Raw genomic sequence first — 22,771 nt, 5'->3', positions numbered from 1 at the left:
ATTTTTTTTCTTTTTTTTTGCGGTACGCGGGCCTCTCACTGTTGTGGCCTCTCCCGTTGCGGAGCACAGGCTCCGGACGCGCAGGCTCATTAGCCATGGCTCATGGGCCCAGCCGCTCCGCGGCACGTGGAATCTTCCCAGACCGGGGCACGAACCCGCGTCCCCTGCATTGGCAGGCGGACTCTTAACCACTGCGCCACCTGGGACGCCCGCCAAAAATTTAAAAAAAAATTTTTTTAATTAAGAAAAAAAAGAAAATGTTCTTCAACTGGTAAATGCATGGATAAGTTGTGGTACATCCATACAATGGAACATTATTCAGAAATAAAAAGAAATGAACTATTGATACATATAACATAGGGACTCAAAATCTGCATTATGTTAAGTTAAAAAGCCACACAAAAGGCAATATACTCTTGCCAGTAGATTTGTAATCTTGCAATCTGGAAAGATCACAAACTTCCAAATGGACAACACCGAACACACTGTATCTGGTTGGCCATTTGTTAAAAGGTGAGAGGCCTGAGGGAAGGAACCGTACAAGGAACTTTGGCCTTTGTTATCATGATTTACAATTATGGAAAGGTCATGTCTGGGTTGTGTTTTCTAAGATGGCTTTATATTTTTATGTGCTCCCTCCAGGCTTCTCAAAATGTTATTACCCATCCCGTTAAATAAATAGATAAAGGGAAAGCCCAAAAGGGGAAAAAAAAAAAAAGGCAATAAATTCTCTAATTCCATGTACGTAATATTTTGAAAATAAGCAAAACTGTAGGGACAGACATCAGATCAATGGTTGCCCAAGGCTGAGGATGGAGGGAAGGGATTGACTGCAAGGGGACACGGGGGGAACTTTATGGGGTGAAAGATGTTCTTTATCTTAATTGTGGTGATAGTTATACAACCATACCATCAAAACACATCAAATTACATACTTAAATAGGATGAATTTTACTTTATGTAAATTATACCTCAAGGAATCGGACTGCACAGCCCCCCGCCCCCCGCACCCCCCCAAGAAAAGCTGATAGAGGCATATCAAAGGATACAGGAGCTAGTCTGAATGGCAAGTTGAACATCAAAATGATTAGCAACAATAATGGAGTAACACTTTGAATGCATCTATACTAATATAAATTAATATAATATAAGGCAGGAGGAGATTTTCTTTGGACCTGCAGAAAATCAATGTTTGACATCCACCACAGTAATAACTGGTGCCGGGAAGAATTATCAATGACTGCTAGAAACACTGGGGAACTCTGTAAGGGCATAGCCTTCAAGCATCTCCCCATAGGTTATGGATTAACTATAAAGGGAAAGGAAGTCTCCACAGAGTGGCACACATCTGGTGTAGGCAGTGAAACTAACATCACTAACACTCGGATAAAATGACATCATGTGCTGCTGAGAACCAACATTACTTCTGTAGTGTTCCCTGCCAAAAAACGCACAACCCGAAACTAATCCTGAGGAAACAATCTGACAAACCCAAATTGAGGGCCATTCTACAAAATAACTGACTTTTAAAAATACCAATATCATATATACAGATTGCCAACAAACACATGAAAGAATGCTCAACATCATTAATCATTAGAGAAATGCAAATCAAAACTACAATGAGGTATCATCTCACACAGGTCAGAATGGTCATCATCAAAAAAATCTACAAACAATAAATGCTGGAGAGGGTGTGGAGAAAAGGGAACCCTCTTGCACTGTTGGTGGGAATGTAAATTGATACAGCCACTATGGAGAACAGTATGGAGGTTCCTTAAAACACTACAAATAGAACTACCATACGACCCAGCAATCCTACTACTGGACATTATACCCTGAGAAAACCATAGTTCAAAAAGAGTCATGTACCAAAATGTTCATTGAAGCTCTATTTACAATAGCCAGGACATGGAAGCAACCTAAATGTCCATCCACAGATGAATGGATAAAGAAGATGTGGCACATATATACAATGAAATATTACTCAGCCACAAAAAGAAACGAAATTGAGTTATTTGTAGTGAGGTGGATGGACCTAGAGTCTGTCATACAGAGTAAAGTAAGTCAGAAAGAGAAAAACAAATACCGTATGCTAACACATATATATGGAATCTAAGGGGAAAAAAAAAGGTCATAAAGAACCTAGGGGCAAGACGGGAATAAAGACACAGACCTACTAGAGAATGGACTTGAGGATACGGGGAGGGGGAAGGGTAAGCTGTGACAAAGCGAGAGAGTGGCATGGACATATATACACTACCAAACTAGATTGCTAGTGGGAAGCAGCCGCATAGTACAGGGAGATCAGCTCGGTGCTTTGTGACCACCTAGAGGGGTGGGATAGGGAGGCTGGGAGGGAGGGAGATGCAAGAGGGAAGAGATATGGGAACATATGTATATGTGTAACTGATTCACTTTGTTATAAAGCAGAAACTAACACACCATTGTAAAGCAATTATACTCCAATAAAGATGTTGGGGAAAAAAAAGAAACTAACATAACATTGTAAAGCAATTATACTCCATAAAGATGTTGAAAAACAAAACAAACCAATATCATAAAAGACAAAAAAAACCCAAAAAAACGCTGAGGAACTGTTACACATTAAAGGAGACTAAAGAGATGCATCAGCTAAACACAATGTGTGATCCTGTACCAGACTCAAGACCAGGAAAATACTTTCTCTAAAGGACATCATGGGGACAAGTGGCAATATGTGAATCTAGGATGTATATTAGGTAACAGTATTACAGCAATGCTAAATTTCCTGTATTGACAATCAGATTATAGTTATTTTAAGATAATGTCCTTGTTCTTAAGAGACACATACTGAAATATTAGGAGTCAAAGGGCATGATGTCTGCCACTTGCTCTCAAATGAGTCAGCAGAATGAAAAATAGAAAAATATGTACATTTACAGAGAAGAAAAAAGCAAATGTGCTAAAATGTTAACCACTGGTGAATCGATGTGAAGGATACATTCACTGTCCTACGCTTGCAACTTTTCCATTGGTTTGAAATGTTTCAAAATAAAAAGTTGGAAGGATGGCTAGGAAATCTGTGTGAGCCCAAGAACTGGCTGTGCTGTGCTCAAAGGTGAGAAAGGGAGGCATCTCAGAGAGCGGCCTCACTGCCCTACAAAGGAAGAGGTTTGTTGGGAAGAGCCCCGCTCGCATAGGCGCTTGCAGACTAATCTTAGAGAGCCCCCCAGGGGGCTTTTCTGGTGGCGCAGTGGTTGAGAGTCCGCCTGCCGATGCAGGGGACACGGGTTCGTGCCCTGGTCCGGGAAGATCCCACATGCCGCAGAGCGGCTGGGTCCGTGAGCCATGGCCGCTGAGCCTGCGCGTCCGGAGCCTGTGCTCCACAACGGGAGAGGCCACAACAGTGAGAGGCCCGCGTACCGCAAAAAAAAAAAAGAGAGCCTCCGGGATGCCCTCCCACACTGACAGCCTATATTCCAAATGCTCCCTCCTTGAACAGTGCTCTCCGCATCCTCAGATGAGACTTGAAAAGTAAGGGTAGCCACCCTGATGGCTCACTTCAGATTCACAGTCCATCCTGGTCCCTCAGCAACCATTTTCATTGTCTGCTCACATCATAATCCCACCAATCTACATCTGCAATTTAACCTAGAATGTATTTAGTGGGATCAAGTCACAACTGCCTCCCAGTAACTATATCAACCAGCACCGTAACATTTTCTAACTAAAACTATGTATTTTATCAAAAATCTAGCTGTATACATTTTTCTGAAAAGCTGTATGAACGGCTCCTGTATTCTCTATTGCACACTTAACTCAGTTTCCAACATGACGTATCTTGCTATCTGTCAAAATAAAAAAAAAAACAAAAAACTATTCTATTCATTTATTCAATAAATATTTCCTGAGCATCCAATATAGGCAAGGGAATCTTCCAGGTGCCAGAGACAGAACTGTGGGGAAAAAATAAAAGCTTTGCTCAACCTAATAATGGAAGCTAATATGAACTTTTGATATGTGAGAGCTATTTAATATAAGCACTCAATATTAACAAACTCAATGACACTACCTACACACAAACTGTCACGTTTTAAATTATTACTTCAAGAGATATTCACCACCACAGGGCACTCCCACAATTTCTTTTGTGACTACCTGACAATACCCTGCTAAGTGTTACATATTCCTGAACAGAAATATGAAAGCCAAATCTAAAACCTAAACAGAAGTATAGGCAGGACAGAAGCAATCTGGTCCCCAAATCCCAAAGAGCAAAAATATAAAATGGCAATCCCTCACTAAGGTCCAGAAAGCTCTGTGACTCTCAGGCAAAGCAGCAATTGGTGTGGGCAGGTGCCAAGCTTCACAAGGATCTAGGGCCCTGGCCCCAGCAGTCACCTCTGTAACCCCTAGGTGACCCGAGAAGCCAGGCATCTCCCATTCCCACAATCTTTGTACCCCTCCCTCCAATCTTTAAACATCCATTCTTGTGCCACACTAATCCCTCAGCAGGAGGGAAAGAAGCATTTCTTCCCTTTCCCAAAACAGGTTCCCAGGGAGACCATGAGGCTTCTCCGGGTGAAGCTCCCACCTAGTTCCCACTCAACAACTACCCCTATTATTCTGTGTGTCCCCTGTCTCACTGCCTCCCCAGCCACCATCTCCCACCCAGAACAGAGGCAGAAAGGCTGGAAGGGATGTAGGGCCAGGTACGATGCCAGCCTGAGAGCCATCTGGTGCACTGCACTCTGGAAAGGGGACAATATAAACTGATCCTGCCTGCCAGGAAGGGGCAGGGATGGGTGTGGGGGGGGTGTGGGATGGCCCTGTGAGCCAAGTGCCACTCTCTACCCCCACCTGCGCCTCATGGCAACAGATGAGTTTGGAGGTCAGAAATCACCATCACCATCACTCAGCTGATGGCATAAGGACTGAACTCAGGAGCCAGTTTAGGGCACTAGCACATAATAGAAGAAGGCATATATTTCATGAGAGTCAGACATGAAATTTGGGGATCACCTAACTACAAAATTAAAGTATTTTACAGGACAATAAACTTCAGGTAGACTCTTTTTTTTGCGGTACGCGGGCCTCTCACTGTTGTGGCCTCTCACGTTGCGGAGCACAGGCTCCGGACGCGCAGGCTCAGCAGCCATGGCTCATGGGCCCAGCTGCTCCGCGTCATGTGGGACCTTCCCGGACCGGGGCACGAACCCGTGTCCCCTGCATCGGCAGGCGGACTCTCAACCACTGCGCCACCAGGGAAGCCCCAGGTAGACTTTTTAAAAAAGAAATAGGCCAAAAGAAGTTAATGAACCACTTAAAATTGTTTTAAGCAGATGTCCCACCTCAAATTACATTTGCCTGAAGTAACAAATACGTTGAGTTTTAAAGCTCTTTGGAAGACTAAACCTATACTCTTTATAACTTTGAAAGATCAAATAGTTGATAAAGAAATCTATTAAAACACAACCTTGCATAACCAAGCACAGAAATCAAAAGAAAGAATTTGCAAAGAATTTTTGAAAATTATGGAAACTTTAAAAAAAATTCCCCCTTACCTGCCTAACCTATTTGGACTCACTGTGTCTTTGAAAGAAACACATACTAAATGTACTTTATTTTCCATTTTGAACTAACAATCATTAATTGTTGTTTTTAGGCCACAAAGTCTCCAACAACAAATGAGGTTATTAAATGGGTGAACTGGGAGGCACACACTGGGCAATGACAAAACTTATGTCTTTTTAACAATTACTCTGACATTTTTAGGGACCATTTAAGGAGATTCTTAATATTTGGAGGGTAGCAGATGCTTTTGAGAATCTTATGAAACCAACGGACCCTCCTGCCAGAAGAAAACACACGTGAACAACAAAAGGATCCCCTTCAGACCATTTTAGGAGGTTAATGGACCTACAGAGGCCAGCTGTGGACCGCCTAGAGATCCATGGCTGCCCTAGGAATAAATACTGCTTTGCTAAATAAATATAAAGTTTGAATCTTCGATGGAAAAATCAAAAGCTTTACAGACAAGCAAAAGCTAAGAGAATTCAGCACCACCAAACCAGCTCTACAAATGCCAAAGGAACTTCTCTAAGTGGGAAACACAAGAGAAGAGAAGGACCTACAAAAACAAACCCAAAACAATTAAGAAAATGGTCATAGGAACATACATATCGATAATTACCTTAAACGTGAATAGATTAAATGCTCCAACCGAAAGACACAGGCTTGCTGAATGGATACAAAAACAAGACCCATATATATGCTGTCTGCAAGAGACCCACTTCAGACCTAGGGACACATACAGACTGAAAGTGAGGGGATGGAAAAAGATATTCCATGCAAATGGAAATCAAAAGAAAGCTGGAGTAGCAATAAAATACTCTCAGATAAAATAGACTTTAAAATAAAGAATGTTACAAGAGACAAGGAAGGACACTACATAATGATCAAGGGATCAATCCAAGAAGAAGAAATAACAATGATAAATATATATGCACCCAACCTAGGAGCACCTCAATACATAAGGCAACTGCTAACAGCTATAAAAGAGGAAATCAACAGTAACACAATAATAGTGGGGGACTTTTAACACCTCACTTACAGCAATGGACAGATCATCCAAAATGAAAAAAATAAGGAAACAGAAGGTTTAAATGACACAACAGACCAGATGGATTTAATTTATATTTATAGGACATTCCATCCAAAAACAGCAGGTTACACTTTCTTCTCAAGTGCACATGGAACACTCTCCAGGATAGATCACATCTTGGGTCACAAATCAAGCCACAGTAAATTTAAGAAAATAGAAATCAAGCATATCAAGCATCTGTTCCGACCACAACGCTATGAGATTAGAAATGAATTACAGGGAAAAAAACGTAAAAAACACAAACACATGGAGGGTAAACAATACGTTACTAAATAACCAAGAGATCACTGAAGAAATCAAAGAGGAAATCAAAAAGTACCTAGAGACAAATGACAACAAAAACACAACAATCCAAAACCTATGGGATGCAGCAAAAGCAGTTCTAAGAGGGAAGTTTATAGCTCTACAAGCCTACCTCAAGAAACAAGAAAAATCTCAAATAAACAATCTAACCTTACACCTAAAGGAACTTGAGAAAGAAGAACAAACAAAATCCAAAGTTAGCAAAAGGAAAGAAATCATAAAGATCAGAGCAGAAATAAATGAAATAGAAACAAAGAAAACAATAGCAAAGATCAATAAAACTAAAAGCTGGTTCTTTGAGAAGATAAAATTGATAAACCATTAGCCAGACTCATCAAGAAAAAGAGGGAGAGGACTCAAATCAATAAAATTAGAAATGAAAAAGGAGAAGTTACGACAGACACTGCAGAAATACAAAGCATCCTAAGAGACTACTACAAGCAACTCTATGCCAATAAAATGGACAACCTGGAAGAAATGGACAAATTCTTAGAAAGGTATAACCTTCCAAGACTGAACCAGGAAGAAATAGAAAATATGAACAAACCAATCACAAGTAATGAAACTGAAACTGTGATTAAAAATCTTCCAACAAACAAAAGTCCAGGACCGGGTGGCTTCACAGGTGAATTCTATCAAACATTTAGAGAAGAGCTAACACCCATCCTTCTCAAACTCTTCCAAAAAATTGGCAGAGGAAGGAACACTCCCAAACTGATTCTATGAGGCCATGATCACCCTGATACGAAAACCAGACACAGATACTACAAAAAAAGAAAATTACAGACCAATATCACTGATGAATATAGATGCAAAAATCCTCAACAAAATACTTGCAAACAGAATCCAACAACACATTAAAAGGATCATACACCAGTGGGATTTATCCCAGGGATGCAAGGATTCTTCAATATATGCAGATCAATCCATGTGATACACCATATTAACAAACTGAAGAAGAAAAACCATATGATCATCTCAATAGATGCAGAAAAAGCTTTCGACAAAATTCAACACCCATTTATGATAAAAACTCTCGGGATTCCCTGGTGGCGCAGTGGTTGAGAGTCCGCCTGCTGATGCAGGGTACACGGGTTCGTGCCCTGGTCCGGGAAGATTCCATATGCCGCAGAGCAGCTGGGCCCGTGAGCCATGGCCGCTGAGCCTGCACGTCTGGAGCCTGTGCTCCGCAATGGGAGAGGCCACAACAGTGAGAGGTCCACGTACCACAAAAAAAAAAAAAAAAAAAAAAAAAAAAACTCTGCAGAAAGTGGGCATAGAGGGAACCTACCTCAACATAATAAAGGCCATATATGACAAACCCACAGCAAACATCATTCTCAGTGGTGAAAAACTGAAAGCATTTCCTCTAAGATCAGGAACAAGACAAGGACATCCACTCTCACCACTATTATTCAACATAGTTTTGGAAGTCCTAGCCACGGCAACCAGAGAAGAAAAAGAAATAAAAGGAATACAAATTGGAAAAGAAGAAGTAAAACTGTCACTGTTTGCAGATGACATGATACTATACATAAAGAATCCTAAAGATGCCACCAGAAAACTACTAGAGCTAATCAATGAATTTGGTAAAGTTGCAGGATACAAAATTAATGCACAGAAATCTCTTGCATTCCTATACACTAATGATGAGAAATCTGAAAGATAAATTAAGGAAACACTCCCACTTACCACTGCAAAAAAAAGATTAAAATACCTAGGAATAAACCTACCTAGGGAGACAAAAGACCTGTATGCAGAAAACTATAAGACACTGATGAAAGAAATTAAAGATGACACCAACAGACGGAGAGATATACCATGCTCTTGGTTGGAAGAATCAATATTGTGAAAATGACTATAGTACCCAAAGCAATCTACAGATTCAGTGTAATCCCTATCAAATTACCAATGGCATTTTTTTATGGAACTAGAACAAAAAATCTTAAAATCTGTATGGAGACACAAAACACCCCGAATAGCCAAAGCAGTCTTGAGGAAAAAAAACGGAACTAGAGGAATCAGACTCCCTGACTTTATACTACAAAGCTACAGTAATCAAGACAATATGGTACTGGCACAAAAACAGAAACATAGATCAATGGAACAGGATAGAAAGCCCAGAGATAAACCCACACACCTATGGTCAACTAATGTATGACAAAGGAGGCAAGGATATACAATGGAGAAAAGACAGTCTCTTCAATAAGTGATGCCGGGAAAACTGGACAACTACATGTAAAAGAATGAAATTAGAACACTCCCTAACACAATACACAAAAATAAACTCAAAATGGATTCAAGACCTAAATGTAAGACCGGACACTACAAAACTCTTAAGAGGAAAACATAGGAAGAACACTCTTTGACATAAATCACAGCAAGGTCTTTTTTGATCCACCTCCTAGAGTAATGGAAATAAAAACAAAAATAAACAAATGGGACTTAATGAAACTTCAAAGCTTTTGCACAGCAAAGGAAATCATAAACAGGACGAAAAGACAACCCTCAGAATGGGAGAAAATATTTGCAAACAAATCAACGGACAAAGGATTAATCTCCAAAATATATAAACAGCTCATGCAGCTCAATATTAAAAAAACAAACCCAGTCCAAAAATGGGCAGAAGACCTAAATAGACATTTCTCCAAAGAAGACATACAGATGGCCAAGAAGCACATGAAAAGCTGCTCAATATCACTAATTATTAGGGAAATGCAAATCAAAACTACAATGAGGTATCACCTCACACCAGTTAGAATGGGCATCATCAGAAAATCTACAAACAACAAATGTTGTTGTTTTTGTTGGGGTGTGGAGAAAGGGAACCCTCTTGCACTGTTGATGGGAATGTAAATTGATACAGTCACTATGGAGAACAGTATGGAGGTTCCTTAAAAAACTAAAAATAGAATTACCATATGATCCAGCAATCCGACTACTGGGCATATACCCAGAGAAAACCTAATTCAAAAAGACACATGCACCCCAATGCCCACTGCAGCACTATTTACATGGAAGCAACCTAAATGCCCATTGACAGACGAATAGATTAAGAAGATGTGGTACATATATACAATGGAATATTACTCTCCCATGAAAAGGAATGAAATTGGGTCATTTGTAGAGACGTGGATAGATCTAGAGACTGTCATACAGAGTGAAGTAAATCAGAAAGAGAAGAACAAATATCATATATTAATGCATATATATGTGGAACCTAGAAAAATGGTACAGATGAACCGGTTTGCAGGGCAGAAATTGAGACACAGATGTAGAGAACGTATGGACACCAAGGGGGGAAAGCGGCAGGGGTGGGGTGGGTGGGGTGGGATGAATTGGGGGACTGGGATTGACATCTATACACTGATGTGTATAAAATGCATAACTAATAAGAACCTGCTATATAAAAAAATAAATAAAATTCAAAAAAAAACAAAAATTGGGGGCTTCCCTGGTGGCACAATGGTTGAGAGTCCGCCTGCCGATGCAGGGGACACGGGTTCGTGCCCCGGTCCGGGAAGATCCCACATGCTGCGGAGATGCTAGGCCCGTGAGCCATGGCCGCTGAGCCTACGCGTCCGGAGCCTGTGCTCCGCAACGGGAGAGGCCACAGCAGTGAGAGGCCCGCGTACCATCAAAAAAAAAAAAAATTTGTATATTCTTCTGTTAATAAAACATGATTACTTAAAAATAAATAAAGTTTGAATCTTAAATTTGAAGATTCACATATATATGATTATCATTCCAATGTTATTTAAGAAAAATACAATTCCGATGATGAACACCAACAGTATAATAGATGTGTAAAATAAGCTTACCTCAAAATTCACAGGCAAGTTCCGTTTAAGTGCAATCTCAAACACTTGACTTATTTCAGATTTATTGAGATTTTCTTCTTCTGATTCTCTTCCGTTCACCTAAAGGAAGAATAATTGGTTAGTAGTGAACTCTTGTTAAAGCGGTCAAGATCCCAGCTGTGATGATAAATCTTAAAAGCACTGAAACTAGGCTTTATAGATGCAGCAGTAACCCCGTGAACAGAGCCACATGTGTTTCATGTGTCACTGAAATTAAAAGGTTAAAAAAAAGTGTCCTATCAAACTTTGGCTAGTTTCTACCTCATAAATCCAACATAAACAGTCCACACATAACAGGCCTTTGGGTACGGATCGGTCTAATCGCGTTGTAGTGAGCCACGGCCGCTCAGGGAGAGGGACTCCCGAAGCCTCCTCAAGGACTGGCAAGCCACATTCTGGAAAAAGTCCAAGTACAGTCTGTGTGGGGCATGGCAAGGACAAATGTAAGTCTCTCCACCTAGGTATGTGGGTTTCTTATTTGGACAAAAAAATCCCTGGAAACCACTTTTTTAAAAAAGTTGCAGTGGAACAATTACAAAACCGCCACGTGTCTCATACTTCACTGCTGCTGGCAAAAATGCAAGGTGCAGACTAATAAAGAACCTTGAACAAAAGCTGACTCCAGCTTTGTAACAAGGTTCATTTACAGTCCTCCACAGGCTGGGACTACAGAGGGGCAGAGATCTTCTCTGTGCACACGGACCACATGGAGTCTATACTGTGTGGCAGTGATAATACAAGCAATGAGATAAGTTCAGTAATAGCAAAGTGACCCCAAAACATGGCAAGACAGCTGTGTTTTTCTTATTACTGGGATTCTTCTGTCAAAGAATTTGTAAAATCCTATTTCCAAGATAAGAACTACATGACAGGAACCCAAGGCTGAAATCACTGGATAGGCAGATGTAGCACCATCCAGGATTTGATTTGTTGTGCATTTCCTTAGGTTTATCAGGTAGATCCTAACCCTAACACAGGATCCATATTTCAAGCTATAATTAAAAGAAAGAAAACTCTAAATAAAAAAAAATTAATATAATTAAGGATATAATCCTGTATAAGTAAATTTAACCAGACACTGTAATTCTTTCTCTCCTTCCATGATGATAATGTTTTCTTTCCAATCTGGTTTCACTTCACTCACTACCTGGTCGAAACTGTTTGCATAGCAACTTCTGTGATTAATTATTAAGCCAAACACACTTTCATGCTTGTTGTTTAAATCATAAGGAGAAAGAGGGCCTGCCTTTTTATGAGTGAATCCTTAAAGCCAGAAATGTTCAAGCAAGGTATCTTAGAAGGCTAGAGTTCCAAAGAGGTTTGGTTTGAAATTTATTTTTTAAATAGGTTTAAACAAGAACAACAAAAAAAATACTGTATTTTAAAAAGTAAGCATGTTCAACAATAGTGCTGAGAAAACCAGATACCACACACACAAAAATGAAGTTGGACTCTTACCTCATACCACATACACAAATTAACTCAAAATGGATCAAAGACCTAAGCATAAGGGCTAAGAGTATAAAGCTTTTAGAAGAAAATACAGGGGAAAAGCTTCATGACACTGGATTTGGGAATGATTTCTTGGATATGACACCAAAAGCATAGGCAACAAAAGAAAACCAACAGGACTTCCCCGGTGGCACAGTGGTTAAGAATCCGCCTGCCAATGCAGGGGACACGGGTTCGAGCCCTGGTCCGGGAAGAGCCCACATGCCGCAGAGCAACTAAGCCCATGCGCCACAACTACTGAGCCTGCGCTCTAGAGCCCACATGCCTAGAGCCCATGCTCCGCGACAAGAGAAGCCACCGCAATGAGAAGCCCCGTGCACCGCAATGAAGAGCAGCAGCCCCCGCTCGCCGCAACTAGAGAAAGCTCGCACGCAGCAACGCAGACCAAACACAACCAACAAATTAATTAATTTTTAAAAAAAGAAAATCAACAGATGAATTGGGACTCAAAATTTAAAACTTTTGTACAAAAAGAAACCAAAAAACACTTCAGTACACTGAAGGACACAATTAAGAGAGCAAAGACAACCCACAGAATGGAAGAAAATATTCGCAAATCATGTATCTGATAAAGAATTAATGTCCAGAATATATAAATAACTACAACAACAAACAATGCAATTCAAAAATGGAGAAAGAATTTGAATAGACATTTCTCCAGAGAAGATATACAAACGCTCAACATCACTAATCATAGAGAAATGCAAATCAAAACTACAATGGGATACCACTTCACACCCGTAAGGACAGCCACAGACAATAGCAAGTGTTGTCAAGAATGTGCAGAAATTGGAATCTTTGTACACTGCTGGTGGGAATGTAAAATGGTACAACCTCTGTAGAGAACGGTATGGTGGTTCCTCAAAAAGTTAAACTTAGAATTACAATATGATCCAGCAACTTCACTGCTAAATATATACTCAGTAGGGACAGACACTTGTACATCAGTGTTCATAACAGCATTATTCACAATAGCCAAAAGATGATAACCACCCAAACATCCATCAACAGATGAATGGATAAACAAAATGTGGAATACTGATACAATGGAATATTACTCAGTCTTAATAAGGAATGGAATTGTGAAACAAGCTACAACATGGATGAACCTCGAAAACATTACGATAAATGAAATAAGCCACACACAAAAGACAAATATTCACTTATACAAGGTATCCAGAACAGGCAAGTGCGGAGACAGAAGCAGGACAGAGGTTTACAGGGGATGAGGACGGGGGGGATGGTGGAGTTTTGTTTAATGTGTACAAGAGTTTCCGTGTGAGATGATGAAAACGTTTTGAAAATGGACAGTGGTGATAGTTACATAACATTGAGAATATATTTTATGTCATAGGACTATACACTTAAAAAATGGTTAAAATGGCGTCCTTTATATTATCTATATATTTGACCTTAATTTTTTGAAAAGCAACAAAGAAAACTATGTGTTTCATACCAAACAGTAACACACTAGAGACCATCAACACATTAACTTGTGCTAACAGGCTAACTCATTTTTGTACACAAACAAGTTTTCTGACAGCTGTTTATTTGAAGAGTATCCATAGATTTTTTAAATAAATGAGTTATTTTAAAAACTGGTCCACTCTCATGATAAATAACTATGTCAATGAGAATGTTTTCCTTAGGTGCAACAAGAACCAAATTTGGAAATAAACCAGGTGATGAGGATGATAATGCTTCTATTGCCATGCATGTACCCCAATTTTCATTTTTTGTTCACTGTATCAGCTCAATTCCTTTTAACTTTTATTGTTAGTTATGACCTATTTCAAACATACAGAAAAGTACAGATAATAATGTAACAGGCAATTGTGCTGGATTTAACAAATGCCAACACTAGACACTATTGACATCAATTTTTTTTTGCTTTTATAAGGAAAACAATGAATGAAGCCCTTCTCACTCTTCTCCCCATAGAAGAGTTAACTGCTATTCTAAAATGGGACTGGATCTTTCCCAGCCATGTGGCTTTCTTTTTCAAATGGACCAAAACAATATATAGTATAATTTTGTGTTGTGAAAATTCACATAAATCATTCTCATTGATTGCCTTTTATAAATATTCTAAAGTTCAAACTTATAAGTTTTACTAATGAAATGTTATTTTTCTATTTTGCATATTGAGGTTCCACATAAGTCTGATAAAAAACAATGGTCTACTACTAAATTTTAAACTCTCAGCCAGCAGTCCTCAACCATAGCAGCATTAGAATCACTTGGGAGCTTTACAAATACAGATGCCAGAGCCCTGCTCCAGATAAGTGAACTCAAGTTTTTGCAGATAGGGCCTGGATTTTTTTTTTTTTTTTTTTTTGGCTGCGTTGGGTCTTCGTTGCTGTGCATGGGCTTTCTCTAGTTGTGGTGAGCGGGGGCTACTCTTCGTTGCGGTGCACGGGCTTCTCATTGCGCTGGCTTCTCTTGTTGCAGCGCATGGGCTCTAGGCACGCAGGCTTCAGTAGTTGTGGCTCGCAGGCTCTAGAACGCAAGCTCAATAGTTGTGGCACATGGGCTTATTTGCTCTACAGCATGTGGGATCTTCCTGGACCAGGGTTCAAACCCGTGTCCCCTGCAATGTTCTTAACCACTGCGCCACCAGGGAAGTCCCAGGATGTCGTTTTATATATAGTATTTGATTTTTTTTTTAAGTCCCCACGTGATTTTACTAGCAAACAGAGTTGAGATTCACTGCTCGAAGGTACTACTTCTGAAGGAATTGCAAAAGGGACAAAGCAGCCAGTAAAATAAAAATGCAAAACAGGAAACAAAGATATACATTTATCTGGAAGTGAGATTATGTTGCTCTTTTACATAAATAATTTTAATATTATCTGGACTGGACAAAATGTTGCAATGGGGGAAGCAGCAAATGACTCAAAACAAATCCACAAATACCATTCCCAGTGAGATGAGGAAAGTGTAGCGGGCCCTCAGTCTTACCTTCATGAAGTGGGAATTACTGTTAACATCAATCCCATAGTGTATGGTTCAGCAATAAAATCTAGGCAACATTAAGAAAAGAAAAAAACACTCTGAACCATGCTTAACCCTCAATATGCCAGGGAAAAATAGTAATCACCATTTACCATCTGGCTCCAATGGGCCCTCTTTATTTTTCTATATTTAAAGACATTTTACAAATAACATACAGAATAAAAGGACAACAAAAATCATTTCATTAGAGACTTTAATAAAAAATTAAAATAACAAACCTAAGTTTTTATTCCAGGTTTGTAGTCAGGAAGGAAGGTACATATACCCAAAATGGGCAAGGTCATTAAATGCAACTAACAGCTGTCACGCCTGAACTTTGAGCACTGCCCATAGTAACGATGCCAGATTTCAAATCCACCTCCAATGGGTTCTAGCTTATGATTCTGATTCTTCTTGTACTGGTATTGTCAAAACACATTACTTTTGAAACTGACTCATAACTTTGTTGAAGGAAGAAAAGCCATCTTCTTTGCCCCGTAACTACTGGGTTGGCCAAACAGTTCGTTTGGTTTTAAGCAAAAATAAAAGACACATTTTTCATTTTCACGAAGAACATTATTGAACGGATTCACTAACCGAACGAACTTTTTGGCCAACCCAATACAAAATGCTTTCATTTCTAGATTTATAAACACCAAAAGAAGGATCTAATGATTTTTTTCATTGTTGTATCATCAATTTCCTTCTAATACATACACCTCTTTCTATATGTATCCAGTTATTTTGTGGACATTAAGTGGTGAGAAAACTCTGGTGGCCAAACATCGTATAAGATGAGAGAATGTTGCCACACAAATTTTTTAGAAAAACAAAACAGGATGGTCCAGTTCTTGTTGCAAAATATTGTGCAGCGAAGTCCTTCCTGTTGAATGACTGACCAGAAGAGAATGCACATTTCTTTTTCATACACCAGAGAAATACACAGTTCACCTGCTCACTCTTCAAGTCTGGGAAAACTTATCTAAGGTATCAACTGAAGACTCCCAGTCTGAGTCACGTCAACACTCAATCTCACCATCACCATTAGAGTCTAGAATGCTGCTGTTTTTCTCTCTGCATTCATCTTCTGATTTACCTAATAATGAAAATGTCTTCCTCCATCAATTTTCTTCTCTTTGCCAGTACGGATGGGAAAAGAAAAATTCTGAAGTCTCTCCTGGGTTCAACAAAAGCTAAAAGTAGAGTAAAAAGATGGTGTCTCCAGTCTTCTTTTGTATCTTCTTGAAAGATAATGTGATACATTAGGCAATGCAGTAAGAGCATTAAAGGATGATGCAATAATGACAATTATTTCACTACTGTATCATCCACCAAGGATTTCATCATTCTTCCACTTTATTATTATTTTAGTCTTGTTTATTGCATATTTGGGAAAATATGATGAAGAGTGTTGAAATGATATGTAGGAGGACAGCAGCAAAATGTTTTTCAAAGCATAGGAAAATTAAGATTCCATAATGTAAAGATTTATAAAAGGATCCAAAGGACCCACATGATCATTTTAAGACAGAAATCATTATTCTACTTTCAAAAATAAGTATGTTTTCTCTTTGTTCTTTTTAAAACCTCTAGAAAAAGAATAAAAGTCATGCAATATCAATTATTACAGAGGTAGAGAAAGCTCAAAAATGGAAATTGGGTCCAATGGACCCTGATAGTATAATGAAGATTAAGGTCTCCAATTTTAGTTTTAGTCCTACTTAAATACGTCCCTGGCTCAAGTGAAGATAAGAACTCAAGACCAGGAAGAACTGCATTTATTTATTTTTTCAGAAGTAGTATTTAAAAAAAGAAAACTTCAAACAATACAACTTTTTTAAAAGTCTGTCCTCTACCACTACCACCAAGAGAAAACTACTTTTAAAGTTTGCTATAAGCTTCAAGATAGAAACTATGCACATGCAAATACATACAGATACATGCACACACAGTTGGCAATTTTGATTACTTAACACAATCACACTATACACGTAGTAACAGCTCTGGATCATGATTCCCCCCCCATTCATTCATTATGGGCCTCCTTTCACATCCACGTAAATAGATATACCACACTCTGATACTCTTGGGATAAATGTATTCATTTATTTAACCATTTCCCTACTAATGGACATATTAGGCTAGCTCCTGTTTTTCTCTATTACAGATACTGTAGTTATGACCATCTTACTCCTAACACCTCAACACTGAATAAGTCATCCTTTATTAGCACAAGCCATGGACGGGACAGGAACAGAACAGAATAGAATAGAATAGAGGTGCTTTCCCAACTCAGGGCCTCTGCTCAAGCTGCTCCCTCTGCTGGGAATGTACTTCCCCTGCTCTTCTGCTCATCTTCAGTCTGAGCTTAAATGACTCTTCCTCAATGCACCATCAGTACTCCTACCTAAACAAGACATGTTATGCTCTCATGATACTTGCTACTTCCATCCTAGCACTGCACTTTTTGATGATACTCCATTCAACCAAGCTCCACATGGGGAGGGGCAGTGCTGCTGTTTACCTTTAGGGTCAGCCAAGCACAGTGCCCGTCATCAAGGGACCAAACCACACCTGTCTTAGACAGAAACCGCCAGATTTAGTGGCTATATTTTAGAGAAGGTGAATCGATCCACCACATGAGCTAAAAATTTTTAATAGCAAAATGGACAATTCGTTTAAAATGATAATTTCCAGTGCTGGCAGGCTGTGGGCAAACAGGCTGCTCAGGCCCTGTTGGCAGAGGCCTAAAATGGTACCATCTTCCTGGTGGGGAACTTGGCCATATATGTTACCATGCAATTCCACTTCTAGGACTGTGGCTCATAAAAATAATCACGGACATACACAAAGATTTAACTACCACAATGTTCTTCACTACCTATTTTTATAACAGGAAAAACTGCAAACAACCTAAAAACCAAGCCTCTGTTGCTGAAAAAATAAACTGGTATGCTCACACAATGGAACACTGTGCAGCCATTAACAAGTGCTTAAGGGACATCCCTGGCAGTCCAGTGGTTGAGACTCTGCACTTCCAGTGCAAGGGGTGTGGGTTCGAACCCTGGTTGGGGAACTAAGATCACACATGCTGTGCAGTGTGGCCAAAAAAAAAAGTACTTAGAACCATGTTGAATTTGAGTCCCCCATGGAATTATAAGTAAATGGCATTACAACATATTCATAATGAGCACTTCAGTGAAAAAAAGGTGGTTACTGTACAATATCATCCCATTTTTGTGAAACAGGTGCATGTGCTTACTTATATGTGCACTGACATTCACAAAAATGTTTACAGTGACTCTCTACAAGTGGTAAATTTATACAGCATTTGTTTTTCTTTTTGAGTTTTAAAATTTTTATAGTTCACAGGCATTACTTATAAGAAAAAAATTAAAGCTGTCTTTTAAAAATGTCCTTCTCCCCTGCTGCCCACCCTCCAGGGGGCCTGGTAGACCAGGCGCAGCTCATTTAGGTGGGAAGCCAAGTGTTTCACTTATTACCTCAAAGAAAAGGTCATATCCTAGTTAATGACCCTAATTTCTGAAGTCTCTACTTCAAACCATATAGAATTAGAAAAGGGGCAAAGAGGAGGAAACAAGGGGCACAAGTGATGATCATGACTCCCAGCCAAGCTGCTTATAGAACGTCAGGTGAGCCGAGGACAGGGTGTCCACTACAGCCCCCTGACCTTAAGACCTGAGCCAACCAACTGCTCTGTGAGTCACTCTGAGACACTGACGGGCGCTTTCCCTTTGCAGCGATATGGTGAGTACATACTTCCAAGGAGGATTCCAAGGGGGAAAACTGCCTGGGAAGCACTGAAAATACTTAGGACCTGGGATTCCCAAACCCTGACTGTGCTTTAGAGGTACTCTAAGAGCATGTTAAAAAAGAAAAAAAAAAGCAGGACTTCCCTGGTGGTCCAGTGGTTAAGACTCCACGCTCCCACTGCAGGCAGCGTGGGTTCGATCCCTGGTCAGGGCGCTAAGATCCCACATGCCGTGCGGCACAGCCAGGAAAAAGAAAAAGGAAAAAAAGAAAAAGCCAGACTCCTGGCTAGACCCACTGCATTAGAATCTAGATTCATGTGGGTTAGGCCAAGGAATTTTTTTTTTAACTTCTCAAGTGATTCTGAAGCAGACAACCCACATACCACTGTTCAGCGATCGTTTAACAACTGCTGGCTAGAAGGAACCAAGAAATACCTACTCCATCTGACTCCAATTATATTAGCACCAAAGTCAACTCAAAAAATGAAGCCTCCAAAAATAACTCAGATTTCACTACCTTTGGTGTTTTTAACAAATCTCACCACTGAGAACTTCATCCTTTCACTTCACTAAATTCTCCTCTTCTAAGCTATAGTCCATTCTCCTTTATTTGGTCCTCAGTGGACCCAGGAAACAGATCATCTCTGTTAAAATGCATGATGACACTCAAGATGGAAATGCACTGCAACAGAAGAAAAACAAAACCGTCCTGCACAGCAGCCATGAAGCCACAGAGCACCACCCTGAGCTGGGTCACCCTGGGGGACAGCTGGACACAATGGACCTCAGCAAGCACCCTGCCAAGGGTCCCTTCAACTTCAAACCTATCATCACCCATTTAGCCCTACGTTCTGTGCAAGATCTTCCTATTCTTTGAGGACTTGTTTCTTGATGAAGGAAAGTCAAATGCTTCCCAGGGATGTTTTCAGGAAGCATTTCATACTATGATTAAACAGAATCATGAAATCTCAGTGTTTTCTAACTCAGTGGGTTTCTCCTGGAACTCTGGACCCTCAATGGCATGGAATCACTGATTTTCTAAGACCCATATTCCTATTTAGTCACAGAGTTCAAATCCTTTACCTGTTGTGATAATTTTAAAACACAGTCCCCAAGGGAGTTCCCTGGCAGCCCAGTGATTAGGGCTCCGCACTCTCACTGCCGAGGGCCCGGGTTCAATCCCTGGTTGGGGAACTAAAATCTCACAAGCTGCATGGTGTGGCCAAAAATTAAAAATTAAAAATAAAAAAATAAAATGTGTCTCAGAGTGACTCACAGAGCAGTTGGTTGGCTCAGCCCCCAAGTTCTTTGATACTCCTCTCATCCAGAAGTGGGGTTCTCAGCATTGTGAACGTACTAAAAGTCACTGAACTATATACACATAAAATGGTTAAAATTGTGAAATTATGTTATGTGAATTTTACCTCAGTACAAAAAGTGAGATTCTGTACCTCCTGTTTTTGAATCTGGGCTCTGTGCCTGCTTGACCTACAGAATATGGCAGAAGTGACGCTGTGCTGACTTCTGGGCCTAGGTCCTAAGAAACTGGCAGCTGCTTCCATTTCCTGTCTTCTAGAATGCTCACCTTTGGAACCTAGCCACCACACTGTGAGGATGTGTAAACAATCTCTGCATAGGTTAACTAGGAGAGGAACTGAGGTCTCCGGACCAAAGCCCCCTCTCAGCTCCCAGGCGACAGCCAGCAACAACTCACCAGCCATGTGAAGGAGCCATCTTGAAAGAGATCCTCCAGCCCCTGCATAGCTGCCTCAGCCCAAGCTACGTGTAGCAGAGACAAGCTCCCCGTGCCAAGCCCTGCCTAAACTGCAGGCTTATGAGCAAAATAAAGGCCTGTAGGTGTTTAAGCCACTAATTTTTGTGACAGTGTGTTAAGCAGCAATGGATAACTGGCACTTCAAGATAATAAAGAAAGAAAGACTGGTCAAAATGGCTTTAGAAAACCCTCTAACCTGGTACCATAAATCACAGATTCTGACAAGCATAATCTTCAGCACCAAAGAATTCTGCCATGCATGTTCTTCACAACTCAAGTGAGTCCACAATCTTTCTAACATGTTCACTCAAAACTATGCCACTGAGCACAAAAGAAGGCACCTGACTTTCTTGCTGAGACATTTTTTTTAAGGGGGAAGAAAGGCAAGAAAGCTACAGGGTATAAAAACTTGTAAGCTATCAAATAACAAACATTATGGACAACTCTCAATACATCCTCTTAGAGAAAGCAACTTGAGATGGTGTCTTCCCTACCACCTTCCTGCTACACCCAAAGCGTCAAGGAGCCCCAGCTCTGCTCTCTCCTCACCTCCAGCCTCTCGGGTGGGGGCTCGTTCTGCAGGGTCCTCAAAGCTTTTGCAGCAGCGTCGTGTTTCGCAGCCTGTCTCGTCTTTCCTTTCCCGTTAAATTGCTGTCCTCCCACAGAAAGTTCAACTTGATAAAGTAAAGGTGGCACTGGAAATGGGTAAAAGTACCTAAAAATAGAGGGGGGTAAGGAAAATGAGTCTCAGGTAAGTCACCATACGTTCTCTGAAAAACTCCAGGTATTTCCTTCATCACAGGTCCTGATCACATCAGCGTTTACTCACCAATAATGACTCCTCATCAGTACATCCAGAGACTTCCCATGTTTATGCTGCATTAGAATTGCCACACGGTATGAGCAAATACTGTTTATGTGCCACAAAATACACTGCCTTACAAATTATATGAGTTCAATTTATAAAGCTAACCCGTGTTTACAAAATCTAAAATAGATTAGACTTTGGCTGAGACAGAACACTTAACTCGCTCTACTTTCTCGTACCTGAGATTCACGCTTCCGGGTCTCCAGAAAAGGATGGAAATTTTTTAACAGACGTCTTTTAGAAAGGACCCTCATTTCTGTAAATCCCAATATCCTATAGCCTGGTGGAGGCTGGTTTCTATTTTTAAAATTCCACCTCCCTCCTACCCCAAAGTAGGGAAGGGAAATGAAAAATGAAGACCTCCAGTTTGATCATCAATCTATCCACTAGTGTCTTATGACCACAAGCAGAAGGTTTTTAACACATGGCATTTTCAGGTTTCGATTAATATTTTACTGCATCCATATACCAAGGCTATTTACAAGCACATATGTAAGTTCAACAGTCAAAAAGTACCCAATAAACAATAATCAGGAAATCTGTGAATGATGAGAATTGTGGTATTGCAGGAATCATGTTCAAATATGACTCAGTTTGGGACTTTCCTGGTGGCACAGTGGTTAAGAATCCGCCTGCCAATGCAGGGGACACAGGTTCGAGCCCTGGTCCGGGAAGAGCCCACATGCCACGGAACAACTAAGTCCGTGCGCCCCAACTACTGAGCCTGCGCTCTAGAGCCCACGAGCCACAACTACTGAGCCCACGCGCCACAACTACTGAAGCCCGCATGCCCTAGAGCCCGTGCTCTATGACAAGAGAAGCCACCGCAATGAGAAGCCCACACACCTCCAAGAAGAGTAGCCCCCGCTCGCTGCAATTAGAGAAAGCCCGCGCATAGCAACGAAGACCCAACACAGCCAAAAAAAATTAATAAATTTTAAAAAATAAAATAAAAATCATTAGGCCATCTTTGTTTAAAAAATAAAAATATGACTCAGTTGCACAAAGCAGTTAGAAGGGTGATAGCTTTAACCAGATAGC

At 40.3% G+C, this 22,771-nt stretch overlaps 1 protein-coding gene across 15 annotated transcripts in view; it reads right to left on the bottom strand.

Moving 5' to 3' along the window:
• Nucleotides 1-22,771, bottom strand: part of STAU1 (staufen double-stranded RNA binding protein 1) — a 97,707-nt gene that overhangs the window by 20,317 nt on the left and 54,619 nt on the right. For all 15 annotated transcript variants that reach the window (XR_013831677.1, XM_079945856.1, XM_079945855.1 and 12 more), the window contains 2 exons: nt 21,412-21,577; nt 10,771-10,869 (listed from right to left, as the gene is read on the bottom strand). Coding sequence is in view for 14 of the 15 variants with exons in the window: in XM_079945856.1 (XP_079801982.1) it covers nt 10,771-10,869; nt 21,412-21,577 (265 nt within the window). In the remaining variant the exon portion in view is untranslated. The remainder of the gene's footprint in view (nt 1-10,770; nt 10,870-21,411; nt 21,578-22,771) is intronic.

Source organism: Stenella coeruleoalba, assembly GCF_951394435.1.
Source record: "Stenella coeruleoalba genome assembly, chromosome: 15".
Lineage (NCBI taxonomy): Eukaryota > Metazoa > Chordata > Mammalia > Artiodactyla > Delphinidae > Stenella > Stenella coeruleoalba.
This window is presented reverse-complemented; position numbering and strand designations above follow the sequence as displayed.